This window comes from Salvelinus alpinus, chromosome 13, assembly GCF_045679555.1.
Source record: "Salvelinus alpinus chromosome 13, SLU_Salpinus.1, whole genome shotgun sequence".
Classification (NCBI taxonomy): Eukaryota; Metazoa; Chordata; class Actinopteri; order Salmoniformes; family Salmonidae; genus Salvelinus; species Salvelinus alpinus.
In genome coordinates this window covers 31831060-31851710 of record NC_092098.1, presented here as the reverse complement: position 1 = coordinate 31851710, position 20651 = coordinate 31831060, and the positions used below count along the sequence as shown (strand labels likewise).

The 20651-nt window shown below is 42.3% G+C and overlaps 1 protein-coding gene across 12 annotated transcripts in view; it reads left to right on the top strand.

Annotated features, from left to right (window-relative positions):
* Positions 1 to 214: 214 nt before the first annotated feature.
* Positions 215 to 20651, top strand: part of LOC139537562 (ubiquitin carboxyl-terminal hydrolase 28-like) — a 35128-nt gene continuing 14691 nt past the window's right edge. For 2 of the 12 annotated variants that reach the window (XM_071339009.1, XM_071339007.1), the window contains exons 1-17: positions 291 to 457; positions 5241 to 5315; positions 6810 to 6933; positions 7036 to 7117; positions 7473 to 7635; positions 8789 to 8842; positions 9129 to 9215; positions 9623 to 9781; positions 9965 to 10035; positions 13652 to 13728; positions 14013 to 14161; positions 14292 to 14419; positions 16721 to 16816; positions 17140 to 17325; positions 17738 to 17961; positions 18298 to 18368; positions 19013 to 19241. In XM_071339009.1, coding sequence (XP_071195110.1) covers positions 410 to 457; positions 5241 to 5315; positions 6810 to 6933; positions 7036 to 7117; positions 7473 to 7635; positions 8789 to 8842; positions 9129 to 9215; positions 9623 to 9781; positions 9965 to 10035; positions 13652 to 13728; positions 14013 to 14161; positions 14292 to 14419; positions 16721 to 16816; positions 17140 to 17325; positions 17738 to 17961; positions 18298 to 18368; positions 19013 to 19241 — 2023 coding nt within the window. In that variant the 5' untranslated portion in view covers positions 291 to 409. Of the gene's footprint in view, positions 458 to 5240; positions 5316 to 6809; positions 6934 to 7035; positions 7118 to 7472; positions 7636 to 8788; positions 8843 to 9128; positions 9216 to 9622; positions 9782 to 9964; positions 10036 to 13651; positions 13729 to 14012; positions 14162 to 14291; positions 14420 to 16702; positions 16817 to 17139; positions 17326 to 17737; positions 17962 to 18297; positions 18369 to 19012; positions 19242 to 20651 lie in introns of all 12 variants that reach the window. The other 10 variants (XM_071339011.1, XM_071339010.1, XM_071339006.1 and 7 more) reach the window with 10 other exon arrangements.

The following is a 20651-nucleotide window of genomic DNA, read 5'->3' as shown; positions in this document are numbered from 1 at the left end:
TAATTTTTCTTGTTTTTGCTATTCTCCAAATAGCATTTTAGCGTTTTAAAATTGTTAAAAAATGCAATAAATGAGCTTCAGCTTTCAAAAAATATTTGGGGGAGGAAACCCTCACTCAATCCCCCCACCGTCCGGTCACTCTGCCATATCCTAGATTTAGCTGAAATGATGCCCCTGCAGTTTGCCTATAGGTGAACATACTTCATAACAGTTCATCCTTGTACTGATATACTGTATCAGACGTAACCGCGCGCACACACGTCGCTTGCACGCGCCCGTTTTTTGGACAGGCAAGGACACCACTCTTCTTTGCTTGTGTGTGGCTCTTTTGACAGATGGAGTTGGTTTGACTCCGAAGTAGGGCTGAAGGCATTTGTGGAAATAAACAAGAAATTCGGGTTTTGCTGCCATGAGAGTTGAACAACAGAGTGAACATGGGGAAAACTCAACGAATTCGGTGAGCACTAAGTAACAGAGTGGAATGACAAGTGACATTTCAAAAGCTCTAACCTTGCATGAGATTGTTAACAACTAACGCAACCAGAACACATAATGTTACAGCCTACATTTTCTGTGTGGACAGACACTATATTATATATCACGACACAACCTTATTCCTCAGTGAAACAGTCAATGACACGGTTGCTTCAATTACCTTGTGTGGGGAATTCTGTGTTTCTAAACTGTTGTCACTACGTATCCTGTCCTGCAAAGATGTTTGACATTTTGTCTCGTTCAACGTATCACGACAAACAGTTGGCAAAATAGTTGTGTTATTGTCTATCAATCTTTGCAATAACAACAGTAATCAGAGAAAGGTCATCTGTCAAAACCACTACAACAACATGCATACCCACAGTTTTCTGTCATATACACCAGTGTCTTAACTGGACACAAACCCATCAGCTTTGATTTTTTTTAATAGTTAATCTTAAACAACATGTCTTGATCCCGTTTTATAGCATGACGATAACTGTATTTTTGTCCACAATTAATGTCTATCTACATTCATCTGTGTCCAGGGTCTGTGGTGGCTTTTTGTGTGTGTCAGAGAAACACCCACTGCCTTTGTCACTCAAACCCTGGTGGCATGGCGAGTGGAATGATAAACAGAGGTGCTAGCTATCCATGTCAGGGCCCAAAATAGAGGCTGACCAAGAGGCTAAGATAGACCCCAGCTCTCCATATAAGTCTGCATGGTCCCAGGTCTGTGTGTCTGGCTGCCTTCACACTGTTACCCTGACATGTCCACCTGCTGTTATGGGGGTGAGGGCTTTATATAGCCTCACTCCTCTTAGCTGGCCCATATTCTTTTAACTGTTTAGCCACTATTGATCTGGTGTATCACTTCAAAGCCTCAGCTACGGCTGGTTAGGAATACTTTTTGTTGCATTGTATTAGGTATACATGGATGATGACTCATGTACACTTTGAATGAGTGTGTAGAACATTAAGAACACCTTCCTAATATTGCATGTTTGGGGCAAGGACAGGGACGCTGGCCCATGTTGACTCCAATCCTTCCCACAGTTGTGTCAAGTTGACTGGATCTCTTTTGAGGGTGGACCATTCTTAATACCAATGGGAAACTGTTGAGTTTGAAAAACCCAGCAGTGTTGCAGTTCCTGACAGAAACTGGTGCGCCTGGCACGTACCACCGTGCACGTTCAAAGGGATGTAAATCTTTTCTCTTGACGAGTCACCCTCTGAATGGCACACATACACAATCCATATCTCAAGGCTTAAAAATCTTTCTTTAAACTGTCTCCTCCCCTTCATCTACACTGATTGAAGTGGATTTAACAAGTGACATCAATAAGGGTTCATAGCTTTCACCTGGATTCACCTGGACAGTCTATATCATGGAAAGAGCAGATGTGCTTAATGTTTTGTACACTTAGGGTATTTACCAGTCTGCAGACTTAGGTGAGACTTAACTGATCTCGCAAATTGGCAGACAGGTAGCAATGGGCATAGCTTTGGGGGAATGTTTCAGTTGGTCCCATCCCATTAATGTGGCACGTTTGTAATTGGTTAAGGCAGTGTTTCCCAAACTGGTCCTTGTGACCCTCAGCCATTCCACATATTTTATTGCGCACCTGATTCAACTAGACAACTAATCAGGTGTGTTAGAATAGATCAAATACAGGACTGGGACCAGTTCGGGAAACATTGGGTTAGAGTACCCACGTGGTGGTGGAACATATCGCCTCAGACTCATATGGCCTCACAGACACTACTCCAGTTAAAAATGGACCTAGAAATGTGGACTGGAGGTGACATATGCACAAATAATTTTGGTATGCTCTCTCTCTCTCGTTCTCAACCCAACCTGCACTCGGGGGTAGACATAACATAGAAAACGTAAATCCGGGACACTCCAATTAGTATGATATGTAAAGTTTCATATGGTATGTGTTCATTTGTGGATGTCCATCATCGATTTCATATGATATGTTACAAATTGCAATTTGTTCAATATGTTATGAATTTTAAAAACGTATAATATTTTAGGAATTTTAATTTACAGTGGCTAACGTTAGCTAGGCGGCCCAAGTCGTTTGAGGTTGCTCTAAAGCGGAAAGGTGGAGTAAACGAGTCAGGAGCAGGTTCTTAATTGAATAAAGTTCTCTATTGAGGTATTTCTTTATTCCCAAACCCTCCAACACAATCAAAGATGACCTCACAATGAAAACACATCTTCTTTACAAGAACAAGGAACACACGGCGAGTATCTTCAAACTGTAACATAAATCACAGGTGTGTCACAGCCTTAATGATCTGTCTGTGGAGAGCTCCCTTAGGGTAGTGGTCCGGATCCGTGGCGGCCATTCCCAAGAGGTGGTTTGTCCTCTTCTTCCCCCTTCCAAAAGGTACAGTTGAAGTCGGAAGTTTACATACACTTAGGTTGGAGGCATTAAAACTCGTTTTTCAACCACTTCACAAATTTCTTGTTAACAAACTATAGTTTTGGCAAGTCGGTTAGGACATCTTCTTTGTGCATGACACAAGTAATTTTTCCAAAAATTGTTTACAGACAGATTATTTCACTTATATAATTCACTGTATCACAATTCCAGTGGGTCAGAAGTTTACATACACTACACTAAGTTGACTATGCCTTTAAACAGCTTGGAATATTCCAGAAAATTATGTCATGGCTTTAGAAGCTTCTGATAGGCTAATTGACACAATTTGAGTCAATTGGAGGTGTACCTGTGGATGTATTTCAAGGCCTACCTTCAAACTCAGTGCCTCTTTGCTTGACATCATGGGAAAATCAAAAGAAATCAGCCAAGACCTCAGAAAAAAGAATTGTAGACCTCCACAAGTCTGGTTCATCCTTGGGAGCAATTTCCAAACACCTGAAGGTACTACGTTCATCTGTACAAACAATAGTACGCAAGTATAATCACCATGGGACCACGCAGCTGTCATACCGCTCAGGAAGGAGACGCGTTCTGTCTCCTAGAGATGAACGTACTTCGGTGCGAAAAGTGCAAATCAATCCCAGAACAACAACAAAGGACCTTGTGAAGATGCTGGAGGAAACGGGTACAAAAGTATCTATTTCCACAGTAAAGCGAGTCCTATATCGACATAACCTGAAAGGCCGCTCCGTAAGGAATAAGCCACTGCTCCAAAACCCCCATATAAAAAGCCAGACTAAGGTTTTCAACTGAACATTTGGACAAATATCATACTTTTTGGAGGAATATCCCCTGGTCTGATGAAACAAAAATAGAACTGTTTGGCCATAATGACCATCGTTATGTTTGGAGGAAAAAGGGGGAGGCTTGCAAGCCGAAAAACACCATCCCAACCATGAAGCACGGGGGTGGCAGCATCATGTTGTGGGGGGGCTTTGCTGCAGGAGGGACTGGTGCACTTCACAAAATAGATAACATCATGAGGAGGAAAATGATGTGGATATATTGAAGCAACATCTCAAGACGTCAGTCAGGAAGTTAAAGCTTGGTCGCAAATGGGTCTTCCAAATGGACAATGACCCCAAGCATACTTCCAAAGTTGTGGCAAAATGGCTTAAGGACAACAAAGTCAAGGTATTGGAGTGGCCATCACAAAGCCCTGACCTCAATCCCATATAATATTTGTGGGCAGAACTGAAAAACTGTGTGCGAGCAAGGAGGCCTACAAACCTGACTCAGTTACACCAGCTCTGTCAGGAGGAATGGGCCAACATTCACCCAACTTATTGTGGGAAGCTTGTTAAACAATTTAAAGGCAATGCTACCAAATACTAATTGAGTGTATGTGAACTTCTGACCCACTGGGAATGTGATGAAAGAAATAGAAGCTGAAATGTATCATTCTCTCTACTATTATTCTGACATTTCACATTCTTAAAATGAAGTGGTGACCCAACTGACCTAAGACAGGGAATTTTTACTACGATTAAATGTCAGGAATTGTGAAAAACTGAGTTTAAATGTATTTGGCTAAGGTGTATGTAAACTTCCGACTTCCGACAACTTCTACTCCTTTGTAGAAGCAAACACTCTTTTCTTCCTCCAGTCTCTCCTACTGCCGGTTCCCTCCTCTCTCTTGTAGGGGAAAGAGAATAAGTCATTAGTGCCGTAAGCTGTGCTTAATTGCCTCTGATCACCTTGACTCACATGCCGGGCTGGGCTACTATCCGTGGGACCAGCCTGCCCTCTGGTGGTCCTTCCACATAGGTTAAAGGGTTAAAGTTAGGGGAAGGGTTAGCTAACATGCTAACTAGTCGCAAAGTAGATAATTAGCTAAAATGCTAAAGTTGTCCATGATGAGATTCGAACACTCAACCTTTAGGTTGCTAGACGTTTGCGTTATACACCCGATCAACCACCCTGATTTTTGCTTTTGCCTTAAGTAACCTTCTGTCTTATGTAACCATACCAAACGTAACATATCATACTTATTTGAGTGTCCCGGATTTACTATTTTACGTCTAGTCTATGAGACTAGCCTGCTCAACCTAGCCCCGGAGAGAAAAAACTCTAAATGTAATAAAAGGGCTCCAAAGCTCATCTAAGTAATTATTACTCAGCAATACTCTGTCACGCTAATCAGTTCAAAGTAAAGGACTGGAAAAATAACCTCTAGAACGTGTACTCTTTCCAATCTTGCCAGGAAGGTCATATGAATAATTGCATACCTTCGTTGTAGAGACTATTTTCACCCAAGCAACAGGTTAATGGAAAGCCTTTTGTTCTTCATTGACATTTTTCGCTCCTCAGAGCCTGATGCTGATCAACCAGCTGAGGGAGATCACTGGCATCCAAGACCCACAGATCCTCCTCAGGGCCCTGAATGTGAGTACCAAACACTGTGGACAGACAGGCAGATAGGCTTCGGTTCTGCCTGCTTAATCGGTATAACGTTGTCATATTGTGGATAGATAGACAGTAACTTAAGCCCTCTCAAAGTTTATTGATTCCTTCTTGGTGGTCCAGGCCTACCATATACCCAGAATCATAAAACACGGGACGAGATGTTAAAACTGTCCATTGTGCCAATAGATGTATGCACTCACATGAGATTTGCCGTGATGTTGACAGAGTGGCATGGGAGGTTTATTTCTTAGACTGGGTTAAGATGTCAATTTTGGGACACATCCTCAGTAGTGTGCCTTCGAATCAGTGGGTGTTTCGGCCTTTAATCACTAAACACCCTCATCAAAGGTGGCCAGCTAAAGGGTGATCAAGCCTTAGCTTGTGTCCCATGCCCAATTAAGATTTCCCACGGGACTATGCAAGGCAGGGGCGTCCTCTTCCCTGAGCCAGCCCTACAGCTGACCGCAAACCTCAGATCTGAATTGGGTTCTCAGGTGGGGGTGGGGGGTCATGAAGTTATAGCCCAGCAAGGGTCCTTCCGTTTGATCCAGATCCACTGGCTGCCTCTTTCAGCTGCTTGAGAAACTGCTCTGACGGTCTGCCGCAGAGCCTGTCCATGGATTCCAAGTTCTTTCACCAACCTGATGGTAGAAGAAGCCACGAATCCTCTGCATCCCACTTCAACTGGCCAGACTTTTGCATTCCAGCCACGCTGAGTTGCGTCTGCTGCCAACTCTGTGTAACGCAGTTTCTTACGCTCGTAGGCCTCTTCAACAGAGTTTTCCCACGGTACTGTGAGCTCTATGATGTACACAGCCTTTCGTGAAGGGGACCAGAGTACCATGTCTGGCCTAAGGTTGGTAGAAGCAATTTCTCAGCTAAATGATTGGACTGTCTCAATGACACTATGAGAGGACTTCAAGGTAGGTCCTGAAGACACTTAGGGAACAAATGTTTTTATTACCACATGTCTACTTGATTTGACATTTGATTAATTGTGTTGTGACATGACATTAGCTGTAGGCCATGTCAGAGACCAATGATGTAGTGTCTAAGAAGGAAACAGTGAGATGATGTCATGCCAACACCATTCGTCAATGAGCATGAACTAGATGGAGGGAAACCCTCATATTGTACATTTGAGCGATGAAGATTTCAGGTCGTTGTTGCAAAAGAGTTTTCAGCGACTTACGTACTTAAAAAGGCAAAATAAATTATATTGTCAGACATTTTTGTCAGCCGGCTCTTTCATGGGCTTAGTCCCCGGGAACAAATCCATTAGAAGGACTCTATCACGTAGAGGTCAAACTTAAGGTTAGGTGTAGCCACTTGCCTCTGTGCCAGTTTATCTCTGCTTTAGCTGCTCTGTCCTTTGTCAGAGTTATCATCAAATTCAGAAACAGACTGGCACCAGGCCAGGGAGTTCTTGGAAAGGACACATTGTAATGCCTACTCTTATATCTCTGATACCAGGCCAGTCAGGGGGACATTAGCCATGCTGTTGGGCTGCTGACCACACAGCCGCCAGAGGAGGGCCAGGGGACTGAGGACACACCAGACACAGAAGTCAACAGGGAGGCCTGGGGGGCCCAGAAAGGTAGGCCGGAAGTTGGGAAGGAAAGTCTAAGGAAAGGAGCAAAATACTGAGGGTCTTGTGATGAACATAAAATATAATTTGTTTCCCAATGTTTGTCCTCAGGTGCTCCTCCTAAAGATGACCTTCAGACAGCCATTGAGCTCAGCTTGCAAGAATCCCAGGCAGAGGAGAGAGAGCTCAACAGGTATAGTCATCCAGTACCTCACCATTTCCCCTTTGCTTGCTGTTTTCTTGCTGAAAGAAGTAACCAATTGAGAGTCATCTCTTAATTAAAAGGTTATAATATCTGAAGTGAACACAGAAGTACAGTATGAGAAATAGATAACATCAACAAAAAAGGAAAACCAGGGTCTTGTTCATAAGAGCAAGCAACAGAAAATGTTTTGAAACAGAAAACAAAAATTTGCATTTCTTATTGGATTCCCTCCCCATTTTTGTCAGTTTTCTTCCATTTGGTGCCTAATGAACACAACCCAGGTGAAACTATCAATCAGACCATTGTCTACAGTTGAGGAGTGGCATGTTTTGGTGTGTTCCAGGGCACTGGAGGCCAGTGTGGAGGACAGCGCTGCACGGGTGAAGAGGAAGCGCTGCGAGGCCCAAGGAGAGAGCTGCAGCCCTGCAGACTGGATCCGTAAGGAGGAGTGGCCCGTGGGCATCCGCAATGTGGGCAACACCTGCTGGTTCAGTGCTGTCATACAGGTGAGGTACACACAATATACACACTAATGCACAGTTATTAACAGTGTCTGCTCTGGAGCTTGATCTTTAAAATATAAAAAAGTATGCACAGAAAAAGAGAATTGTGCCAGTGAGATGAACAGGATAAAAAGATAAGTATAACATTTGCGGTTTGTACTGTGGACCTTGTTAATGCTTTGCCATTTAAGACCACCTGTTGTATCACCAGTCAGGTCCTGGCTGTTACTAAGGTTGATGTCGTACAGTAAAGGTTGTATTTGAATTTTGCAGAATCTGCAGAATCCCTTGGACTCCTTTGGTCTCTATAATACGGCCTTGACTTTCTGCACCACCTCCTAATTTGTGTATATGTGATGACCATGTTTAGAACCTCTCCCAGTTTTCCAAAACCTTTCAAGACTTCTGGTGTGAATCGGTTCAAAATATTACCACTAGGCGAGAAGGCTCCAAACACATGTTTGTTTTTCCGTCCAATTTGCTGAACGATGTCGACTTCTGGTAAATAGAGGGAGAAGATTTCTTTTCAACCTGTTACCACACAATCAAGCCATATTGTGTTAATTGAGTTGTCGGTAATACCAGGAGGATGGGGAAAGATGAGGGGCAGTGGTGGGATAAGGGTTTTTACTTTCCAAACGCAAAAGCTTCTTGGTGCAATAATTCTATTAAGAGTCCATTCCAGACTAAATTTAGCTGGGCCTATCAGGTGGCTCTGCTGAAATTCAAGCCTTCATTGATATTGATAGACTGCAAGGGTAATTAAATAGTGCAGTGTTGTGATGATAGAGCAAGCGATGAACTCTGCCGCCTGGACTGAAATGAGTTTATATCGGTAGATTAGGCCAAATGGGAATGCTCATTTGTCTTAATTTCGTTAAGATATGCGCCACATCGATTTAAAGCACTAAAACCCAAAGGAAATATCATCAGTGGATAGCAATGCATGCACACATTTTGAGTGGCTGAGAAGTCATTTGAAGTTGTTCCATTTTAAATCCATCATTTTATTTTACTCTTTCCATCACAATTTACCCATAGAAAGTAGTTATCTGATTGAGACTCACTGTATGAATGCATGTGGCTGTGTACTCATATTTCTATGGTATCTGGTGTGGTACGCTTTACAGTAAGATTGTGATAATCTGTAATTAAGTTTCAGGGAAACGAGAAAGTTGAGAAGACACATAGGCCTAATGCGATCAAAAACGTGGGTATATTGTTGTCTCTTCAAAACTGCACAAAAGGCTCCATTGTGTTGTATATGTTACAGAGTTAGCAATAAAACACACTATGGCTCACCAGCATCGATGAAGTGTTTTGTCACTAATATAAAGAGAAGATTATCTCATTTATTCGTCTTGTTATGAGAGGAAAATTACCATCACCCTTATCTCAATGGTATTTTCTTTTGTTTGCTTGTTAAAACCTCCATAAGTATCCTCGACAATTACATTTTTACACACGAAAAATCTCATCTTTGTCTCTTATTTCAGTCCCTGTTCCACCTGCCCGTGTTCCGCAGATTGGTACTTAACTACTGCCTGTCTGAGCGAATCCTGGAGAAGTGTACGAGCCACTCGGTGAGTGTCCAATGGAGAGCCAGGAGCCCTGAGGAACAGAGACTGGACCTTTGGGTCCCAGAGGCTGAAGAGTCAGGGGATGTCTGGCTGATGTTAGAGGGGAAACTACACTACAGAGTTATACATTGTGCATAAAGATAGTGGTTAACACTTAATAGTAACTTCCATGAAGACGCATTGATAAACAATTTATAAACAGTGTAGGCTACATGTTATAATCAAATGTTATAAAAATGTATATACGTTTATAAGAAAGGCTCATGAATGTTATTATTAAGTGTAAGTACAAAGTTATATGGACTCCTCTGCATATGAAGATATATTGTTGAAAACAGTAAAGTGTTGCCCAGGTTTTCCAGTGCAGCTCTGTGAAGTAAGAGAAGCCTAACGTATGCATGTATTCTCAGGACAAGAGGAACATAGCCTTCATGCAGGAGCTGCGCTGTCTCTTTGCTCTCATGGTGGGCTCCACTCGCAGGTTTGTGGACCCGTCTGCTGCCGTAGAGCTTTTGAGAGATGCTTTCCGATCCAGTGAGGCCCAACAGGTACACACTGAGGTCCAACAGGTATACGCACATACACACTTGCCAATACACACACACACACACACACACACACACACACACACACACACACACACACACACACACACACACACACACACACACACACACACCAGGGTCATGGCCACCCCTTTACATCAACTGCTTTGCATACAAAGATGTTCATTTCAGATGTGTTCATTCTAGGATGTGAGTGAGTTCACCCACAAACTCCTTGACTGGCTTGAAGATGCCTTTCAGCTGGCTGCTAATGGAAAGTAAGTCAAGGATTTTATCCCAACAGTCAGTTCTGTACGAAAACACATTTATCGTCATAGCTAACCAGGGGCGCAAATTTCACTGGGGGACGGGGGGGACATCACCCCCACATTCTGAAATTACATATTTGTCCCCCCCAGTTTAATAATTGGAATGTGATACAAAATGAGGCACCTGTGTGCTTTAGGACCATGTATGCGCCTCTGAGCGGTTGGGTAGGCTATTTGGAGTGTTTCAGACTGGATTTAAAATGGAAGAGTGTGGTAACATCTCACAGCAAGAACTGGCAAATCTGGTGCAGTCCATGAGGAGGAGATGCACTGCAGTACTTAATGCAGCTGGTGGCCACACCAGATACTGACTGTTACTTTTGATTTTGACCCCCCCCCCTTTGTTCAGGGACACATTATTCCATTTCTGTCAGTCACATGCCTGTGGAACTTGTTCAGTTTATGTCTGTTGAATCTTGTTATGTTCATACAAATATTTACACATGTTAAGTTTGCTGAAAATAAATGCAGTTGACAGTGCAAGGACGTTTCTTTTTATATTTGTATGAGTTTTATTTATATATATATCCATATGTGTGTCCAAACTTTTGACTGGTACTGTATGTATATGTATATACAGTACCAGTCAAAAGTTTGGACACACCTACTCATTCATGGGTTTTTCTTTATTTTTACTGTTTTCTACGTTGTAGAAATGAATGAAATGAAGTAACACATGTATTTCAATGAACAGGTGTGTTTTGTTAATTTGTGGAATTGCTTTCCTTCTTAATGCGTTTGAGCCAATCAGTTGTGTTGTGACAAGGTAGGGTTGGTATACAGAAGATAGCCCTATTTGGTAAAATACCATGTCCATATTATGGCAAGAACAGCTCAAATAAGCAAAGAGAAATGACGGTCCATCATTACTTTAACTTCTTATGGCTGGTATTGAGTAGCTTGGATGAATAAGGTGCCCAGAGTAAACTGCCTGCTACTCAGTCCCAGTTGCTAATATATGCATATTATAGAAAACACTCTGACGTTTCTAAAACTGTTTGAATGATGTCTGTGAGTATAACAGAACTCATATGGCAGGCAAAAACCTGAGAAAAAAGCCAACCAGGAAGTGGGAAATGAGGTTGGTCGTTTTTCAACTCATTCCCTATTGAAGATACAGTGGGATATTTGTCATGTTGCACTTCCTAAGGCTTCCACTAGATGTCAACAGTCTTTAGAACCTTGTTTGATGCTTCTACTGTGAAGTGGGGCCAAATGAGAGGGGATTGAGTAAGGTCTGCCATGAGCTGAACATGCGCTGACCATGCGCGTTCACGTGAGAGCGAGCTCTGTTCCATCGCATTTCTGAAGACAAAGGAATTCTCCGGTTGGAACATTATTGAAGATTTATGTTAAAAACATCCTAAAGATTGATTCTATACATCGTTTGACATGTTTCTACGGACTGTAATATGACTTTTCGTCTGAACTTTTGCCTGGACCTGCCCGCGCTTCGTGAGTTTAGATTGTGTACTGAACGCGCAAAGAAAACTGATTTATTTGGACATTATCGAACAAAATAAACCTTTATTGTGGAACTGGGATTCTTGGGAGTGCATTCTGATGATCATCAAAGGTAAGTGAATGTTTATAATGTTATTTCTGACTTCTGTTGATTGCACAATATGGCGGATATTTTTTTTTCTTGTTTGGGCTCTGAGCGCCGTACTCAGATTATTGCATGGTTTGCTTTTTCCGTAAAGCTTTTTTGAAATCTGACACAGCGGTTGCATTAAGAAGAAGTGTATCTAAAGTTCCATGCATAACACTTGCATTTTCATCAACATTTATGAGTATTTCTGTAAATTGATGTGGCTCTCTGCAAAATCACCGGATGTTTTTGGAACTACTGAACATAACGCACCAATGTATACTGAGTTTTTTTTTATATAAATACGACTTTTATCGAACAAAACATACATGTATTGTGTAACATGAAGTCCTATGAGTGTCATCAGATGAAGATCATCAAAGGTTAGTGATTAATTCTATCTCTATTTCTGCTTTTTGTGACTCCTCTTTTTGGCTGGAAAAATGGCTGTGTTTTTCTGTGACTTGGCTCTGACGTAACATAATCATTTGTGGTGCTTTCGCCGAAAAGCCTATTTGAAATCGGACACTGTGGTGGGATTAACAAGACGTGTATCTTTAAAATTGTGTGAAATACTTGTATGCTTGAGGAATTTTAATTATGAGATTTCTGTTTGAATTTGGCGCCCTGCACTTTCACTGGCTGTTGTCATATCGATCCCGTTAGCGGGATCTCAGCCATAAGAAGTTTAAGACATGAAGGTCAGTCAATCCGGACCATTTCAAGAACTTTGAACGTTTCTTCAAGTGCAGTCGCAAAAACCATCAAGCGCTATGATGAAACTGGCTCTCATGAGGACCGCCACAGGAAAGGAAGACCCAGAGTTACCTCTGCTACAGAGGATAATAGTTCATTAGAGTCGAATTGCAACCTAAAAAATTCTTATTATTATTCACGGACAGACACATTTCAACATCTCAACTGTTCAGAGGAAGCTGTGTGAGTCAGGCCTTCATGGTCGACTTGCCGCAAAGAAACCATTACTAAAGGACACCAATAAGAAGAAGAGACTTGCTTGGGCCAAGAAACATGAGCAATGGACATTAGACTGGTGGAAATCTGTCCTTTGGTCAGATTTTTTAGATTTTTGGTTCCAACCGCCGTGTCTTTGTGAGTTGCAGAGTAGGTGAACATGTAGATCCCACCTGAAGCATGGAGGAGGTGTGATGGTGTGGGGGTGCTTTGCTGGTGACACTGTAGGTGATTTATTTAGAATTCAAGACACACTTAACCAGCATTGCTACCACAACATTCTGCAGCGATACGCCATCCTATCTGGTTTGCGCTTAGTGGTACTATCATTTGTTTTTCAACAGGACAATGACCCAACACACCTCCAGGCTGTGTAAGGGCTATTTGACCAAGAAGGAGAGAGCTGGAGTGCTGCGTCAGATGACCTGGCCTCCACAATCACCCGACCTCAACCCAATTGAGGTGGTTTGGGATGAGTTGGGTCGCAGAGTGAAGGAAAAGCAGCCAACAAGTGCTCAGCATATATGGGAACTACTTTAAGACTGTTGGAAAAGCTTTCCATGTGAAGCTGGTTGAGTGAATGCCAAGAGTGTGCAAAGCTGTCATCAACGCAAAGGGTGGCTACTTTGAAAAATCTCATCTCAAATATATTTCGATTAAAAAAATAAAAAATACAACTTTTTGGTTTACTACATTGTGTTATACATTGTTATTATTTCCATATGTGTTATTTCATAGTTTTGATGTCTTCACTGTTATTTTACAATGTAGAAAAAGCCTTGAATGAGTAGGTGTGTTCAAACTTTTGGCTGGTACTAAAACCAAAGTTGCTCCCCTGTTGCTAACTAAGATATCATAGCTATGGTAATTTGTTAAGCTATTTGACATTCCAGTACTGAACATATAATACGTATTCTTATTACTGTACCAGTATTATTTGTCTTGAAGTACAGGAAATCAGATATTGAATTGCTCGAGGTATAAATGTGATCTTATCTTTAGCAGCCCGGAAGATAAAAAAGAAAACCCAATGGTTCAGCTGTTCTATGGGACATTTGTGGCAGAGAGAACTCATGTGGGTAAGTATAGAATGGGCATTTAATTTTGGTTATACATACTGTAGGGCCTCAAGTATTTCCTGATCACCTGACATGACCAGGAAAAGCTTGTTTTTAGGCTATGACCGTAGTCACTATCATATCATACTTGGCTTTGACCCTATATGACTAGTCGTAATCTGATATAGCCTTTAAGTAGGAGCCATAGTTTTTCCTGCTGAGGTCACATGGTGAAGAAAAACTCCTGACCCTTATGCAATCCTTATTTTTTCTGTCAATTCACATCGATGTTTGACAATGTGTAGGCAAGACCTTATCCAACATCGAGCAGTTTGGCCAGTACCCCTTACAAGTGAACGGTTTCAACAACTTGGATGAATGTCTTGAAGGCGCCATGGTAGAGGGGGAGATTGAAGCCCTACATTTGGATCAAACCATTTCGTCTGGCAGCGAGGTGAGCATACCAAACTCCTAGCTTTATGTTTACTCTGAAAGTTGTTGTGAATGTTAAGCCAAATACATATGAATGTAAATGTAATATAGATAGAAATTGAAATGTTAATGTGAATTCTGTTGTGTTCCAGAGGTGGTTCTCAAAGTTACCACCAGTGTTGACCTTTGAACTGTCCAGGTTTGAGTTCAACCAGTCTTTAGGACGCCCAGAAAAGATTCATAAGAAACTGGAATTCCCACAAATCATATATATGGACAGGTGAGCTGTTTGATATTCATTTGAGAAAAAACAAAAACGAATATATATATATATATATATATAATCTGCCCCCTTTGAAATGTTCTCAACTTTTGCATATTTTTTTATACTGAACAAATAACACAACAATTACATACTTATTTCATGTATTACATTAACAACGTTATGCAACACCCAGTGCTCCTTTGTGAACAAGTAATTGCCCCCTTACTCTCAATAACTGCTGATCAGTCTCTCAGGTCGCTGTGGAGGTAGTGTGATGGTTTATATTTAAGCAATAAGGCCCGAGGAGATGTGGTATATGGCCAAAATACCATGGCTAAGGGATGTTCTTAAGCATGACACAATGTGGAATGCCTGGATACAGCCCTTAGCCGTGGTATATTGGCAATATACTGTACCAAAACCCCCAGAGGTGCCTTATTGCTATTATAAACTGGTGACCATGGTAATTAGAGCAGCAAAAATAAATGTTTTGTTATATCCGTGGTATACGGTCTGATATACCATGGCTGTCAGCCAGTCAGTAATCAGGGCTTGAATCACCCAGTTTATAATCAATGAAAGTCAGAAGTTTACATACAATTTCTCAAAATAGATTTAAACTCAGTTTCTCACAATTCCTGACATTTAATCCTCGTTAAAAAAATCCCTGTCTTAGGTCAGTTAGGATCACCACTTTATTTTAAGAATGTGAAATGTCAGAATAATAGTAGTAGAGAGAATGATTTATTTCAGCTTTTTATTTATTTCATCACATTCCCAGTGGGTCAGAAGTTTACATACACTCAATTAGTATATGGTAGCATTGCCTTAAACAATTTAAACTTGGGTCAAATGTTTCAGGTAGCCTTCCACAAGCTTCCCACAATAAGTTGGGTGAATTTTGTCCCATTCCTCCTGACAGAGCTGGTGTAACTGAGTCAGGTTTGTAGGCCTCCTTGCTCGCACCCACTTTTTCAGTTCTGCACACAAATTTTCTATAGGATTGAGGTCAGGGCTTTGTGATGGCCACTCCAATACCTTGACTTTGTTGTCCTTAAGCCATGTTGCCGCAACTTTGAAAGTATGCTTGGGGTCATTGTCTATTTGGAAGACCCATTTGTGACCAAGCTTTAACTTCCTGACTGATGTCTTGAGATGTTGCTTCAATATATCCACATAATTTTCCTTCTCATGATGCCATCTATTTTGTGAAGTGCACCAGTCCCTCCTGCAGCAAAGCACCCCCACAACATGATGCTGCCACCCCCGTGCTTCACAGTTGGGATGGTGTTCTTCGGCTTGCAAGCCTCCCCCTTTTTCCTCCAAACATAACGATGATTATTATGGCTAAACAGTTCTATTTTGGTTTCATCAGACCGGACATTTAAAAAAAATCTTTGTCCCCACGTGCAGTTGCAAACCGTAGTGTGGCTTTTTTGTGGCGATTTTGGAGCAGTGGCTTCTTCCTTGCTGAGCGGCCTTTCAGGTTATGTCGATATAGGACTTGTTTTACTGTGGATATAGATACTTTTGTGCCTGTTTCCTCCAGCATCTTCACAAGGTCCTTTGCTGTTGTTCTGGGATTGATTTGCACTTTTCGCACCAAAGTACGTTCATCACTAGGAGACAGAATGAGTCTCCTTCCTGAGCGGTATGACGACTGTCTGGTCCCATGGTGTTTATACTTGCGTACTATTATTTGTACAGATGAACGTGGTGCCTTCAGGCATTTGGAAATTGCTCCCAAGGATGAACCAGACTTGTGGAGGTCTACAATTATTTTTCTGGGGTCTTGGCTGATTTCTTTTGATTTTTCCCATGATGTCAAGCAAAGAGGCACTGAGTTTGAAGGTAGGCCTTGAAATACATCCACAGGTCCACCTCCAATTGACTCAAATTATGTCAATTAGCCTATCAGAAGCTTCTAAAGCCATGACATAATTTTCTGGAATTTCCCAAGCTGTTAAAAGGCACAGTCAACTTAGTGTATGTAAACTTCTGACCCACTGGAATTGTGATACAGTGAATTATAAGTGAAATAATCTGTCTGTAAACAATTGTTAGAGAAATGTCATGCACAAAGTAGATTTCATAAACAACTTGCCAATACTATAGTTTGTTAACAAGAAATTTGTGGAGTGGTTGAAACACTTAGGTTGGAGTCATTAAAACTCGTTTTTGTAAACTTCCGACTTCAACTATCGGCATTCACTTAGACTGAGCATTGTATTGCATTGTAATGTTGATACTGTAAGTGGGGAACCAGAGTCAAATAAACTTTTGTTGTGGTAAACTAAGTTTACTGTATGCGAACAGATACCTTCACAAGAACAATGAGCAGACCCACAACAGGAGAGAAGAAGTGAAGAGACTGAAGGAGCAGCTCATAGTCCTGCAGCAGAAACTGGAGTGGTAGGTTTACTATTGAGGTTACTGTTTGTAAAGCAGTGTGACACATCAGGTTTGTTCACGTGTTATTTTAGTTAATACTTTTTCATTAAAAAAGTCAGTGATGACTGCAACAGGATGGATACCTCCAAATGTGTCCATTGAGAGTGAATTAATCATGAGTTAGTATAAAAACTGTCATACACATAGTGGTCCCATAATATTAGTTGTTTGATTCACGTAGGAAATGTCCTACTCATGAGTCATGACTGACAATGTTATTGATGAAACCTGCTTGTAATTGTTTGGGTACTGTCAGTTCAACCTCTGTCTCCTTCTGTTTCCAGCTACAGAAACTATGGCTCAGGGCCGACAAAGTATCCACTGGCGGACATGTTACAGTACGTGTTGGAGTTCGCCTGCACCAAGCCCACCAGTGTGTCCCCAGCTGAAGATGTGAGGCTGGCTGCCTCTTCCCCCACTCCCTCCGGGAGCAACACCAAGCACACAGAGGGCAACCCTGATGACACCAGGCAAGGACCTCTGGGACAACTGCGTCTCACTAGTCAAGGCTATGAGTGAATTTCTAGTTTCATGTGCTTACACAATATCTAGTCTTGCATTACTTACCGGTACTCCATGTTACTCAATATGACTGCAGTGCAGCTGCTGAAGAGAGCTGAACACTTTGATGTTTTCCTACCTAGAATGTTAATGTGAATCAGTCAATTCAGGAGATTATTGAAAATCAGTTCATACATTTGAAATGTAGTAAAAAATGATGATATGAAATACTGTAGATTTCTATTTATTCCATTTCATTTCTGAAATGAAATTGACCAAAACCCTATAATGTTTTACCTGTTAGCCTGTGTATAGCACATTAATCACTGTATTTACTGTATTTTTGTTGATATCCTGCTTTTCCTCTGTGGGTCTCCTCAGTCAGTGCCAGGAGCCAGGAGACACAGGCCTGTCTGACAGCCCCACCTGCCAGCAGCAGCCCCCCTCGGGCCAGAGGACACCTATCTACAAGCCCTTCACCCAGTGTAGAGCCCCCATGGACACCCCACCTCACCCAGCCCCCCACAGTGTGACCGAGGAGGAGCTGCGCTTTGTCAAGACCTGCCTGCAGCGCTGGAGGACAGAGGTGGAGATCAACATGAACGGTACAGTGACTTACACCTGGATTCACTAATGATAACCTAATTTTTATGAGTTTATTTATTTTTATTGTACATTAAAGACACACTGTAAGATATGCATAGCACCAACATTTTAACAATGGATACATCCCATGACAATTTGACATGCGAATAGCACTTGATTTATATGGTATATCTGTAGTGATTGAGAAATTACATTCACTGAGGCAAGTTAACTTTTTAAAGATGATTTGAAGCTATATTTGATCATGCTCATTTACTGTACATTTCATGAGCTGACAGCCTATCCTGGTCCCAGGTGCACTGCATTGATCTGTGTGTCTGTGTCTTGGTGCTCAGAGCTAAAAGCCAGCATCGACAGGGTCAGCCAAGCACTGGAGGGCATGTACTCGGATAACAGCCTGTGTCAGGTAAGATCCCTCGTACTGTCCCTGACAGGTTAAAGCATGAGATGCACTAATATCACTTTGTCAGGTTGAACATGTGTAACAAACATTGCATAATGATTAATCTAGGAACCAAGTCCCAAATCTTGTCAGGTACTCGATTTGGCATTATGTTAATGTTGGGTCACAAGAGACTATACTGATTAACAGTATCCCACACACTGAAAAACGTTATTACATGTTACCTTTGGCAATGAGTTTGATATTGTTGCCTTAGTATTTGTGCATTATCACATTATCACAATGCAGCACAATTGTGGGTGGGAACAGAGAATACATGGGGGTTGAATGTCATGAGAAGTTAACAAGAATGGATTGAGTTCAGTATATGTAATGAGATGGATGTCATGGCATACTATGCTAGTAACAAAGCAGAAGTTATTAAAAGCTTTTGGTTGATGTGTGCAGAAGCAACTATAGAATGTTTGTGCCAAAAAGATTTTTTGTCCTAATCCTTTGTTTAATGTGTAATGTGTCAATACCGAAGATTTCTGCTGAAAATTGAATTTTCGGGACCTAAAATTCTTGTTTGAATATGCACCGGCCAATACAGAAAGATTCTGCTGAAACTTTACTTTTCTGGTCCTAACCTTGTTTGACGTGTGAAGGTGCCGTATAGGCTTCACGCCGTCCTCGTCCACGAGGGACAAGCCTCGGCCGGCCACTACTGGGCTTATATCTACGACCACGCCAACCAGCGCTGGATGAAGTACAACGATGTCATCGTCAGCGAGTCCTCCTGGGAGGAGCTGGTCAGGGACTCGTACGGAGGCATGACCAACGCCAGTGCTTATTGTCTCATGTACATTGACGACAGGCTGCCTCACCTCATCACAGGTACCCATTTCCCTCCTCCCCATTCCACTGAGAAACTAGCTATGGTTCTTTACTTTAACTGATAGATGCACACACACATGTTTTTAAATGTATGTAAATTGTAAAGTATTTTGTTTGTAATGTCTTTTTCGTTATGTTGGACCCCGGTCGCTACTGGCGTCGGCTAATGGGGATCCTAATAAATCAAATCAAATGTGTTCCAGGGATCGAGCCCAGGCTCTGCCGCAGCCGGCCGTGACCGGGAGGCCCATGGGGCGGCGCACAATTGGCCCAGCGTCGTCTGGGTTAGGGAGGGTTTGGCCTGCAGGGATATCCTTGTCTCATCACGCACTAGCGACGCCTGTGGCGGGCCGGGCGCAGTGCACGCTGACCAGGTCGCTAGGTGTACGGTGTTTCCTCCGACACATTGGTGCGCCTGGCTTCCGGGTTGGAGGTGCGTTGTGTCAAGAAGCAGTGCGTCTTGGTTGGGTTGTGTTTCGGAAGACGCATGGCTCTCGACCTTCGGCTCTCCCGAGTCCGTACGGGAGTTGCAGCGATGAGACAAGACAGTAGACACTACCAATTGGATAACACGAAATTGGGGAGAAAAAGGATAAACATTTTTTTTTATTCCATGGACCAAAAACACATCAGCTAAATTAATTTGGACTGCCTGCTGGCACTGTCCAGCGAGCAGAGCTCCATGTCTCTTTGAGCACACAGATGCCACCGCAGGTACTCTTGGCCCCTGGGCAAGTATCAAGCCCCAGCCCAGCGCCAATTAGAAGGCTCAAGTTGACATGTCACAGTGCTGTTTACATATACAGTATCTAACCATACCTATACTGTATGTACACTATATATACAAAAGTATGTGAACACTCCTTCAAATGAGTGGATTCGGCTATTTCAGCCACACCCGTTGCTGACAGGTGTATAAAATTGAGGCACACAGCCATGCAATCTCCATTGACAAACATTGGCAGTAGAATGGCCTTACTGAACAGATCAGTGACTTTCAAAGTGGCACCGTCATAGGATGCCAACTTTCCAATAAGTCAGTTCGTCAAATGTATGCACTGCTAGAGCTGCCCCCGGTCAACTGTAAGTGCTGTTATGAAGAGGAAACATCTAGGAGAAACAACGGCTCAGCTGAGAAGTGGTAGGCCACACAAGCTCACAGAATGGGACCGCCGAGTGCTGAAGTGCGTATCCCGTATAAATCGTATGTCCTCGGTTACGACACTCACTACCGAGTTCCAAACTGCCTCTGGAAGCAACGTCAGCACAAGAACTGTTCGTCGGGAGCTTCATGAAATGGGTTTCCATGGGCGGGCAACCGCACACAAGCCTAAGATCACCATGCGCAATGCCAAGCATCAGCTGGAGTGGTGTAAAGCTCGCAGCCATTGGACTCTGGAGCAGTGGAAA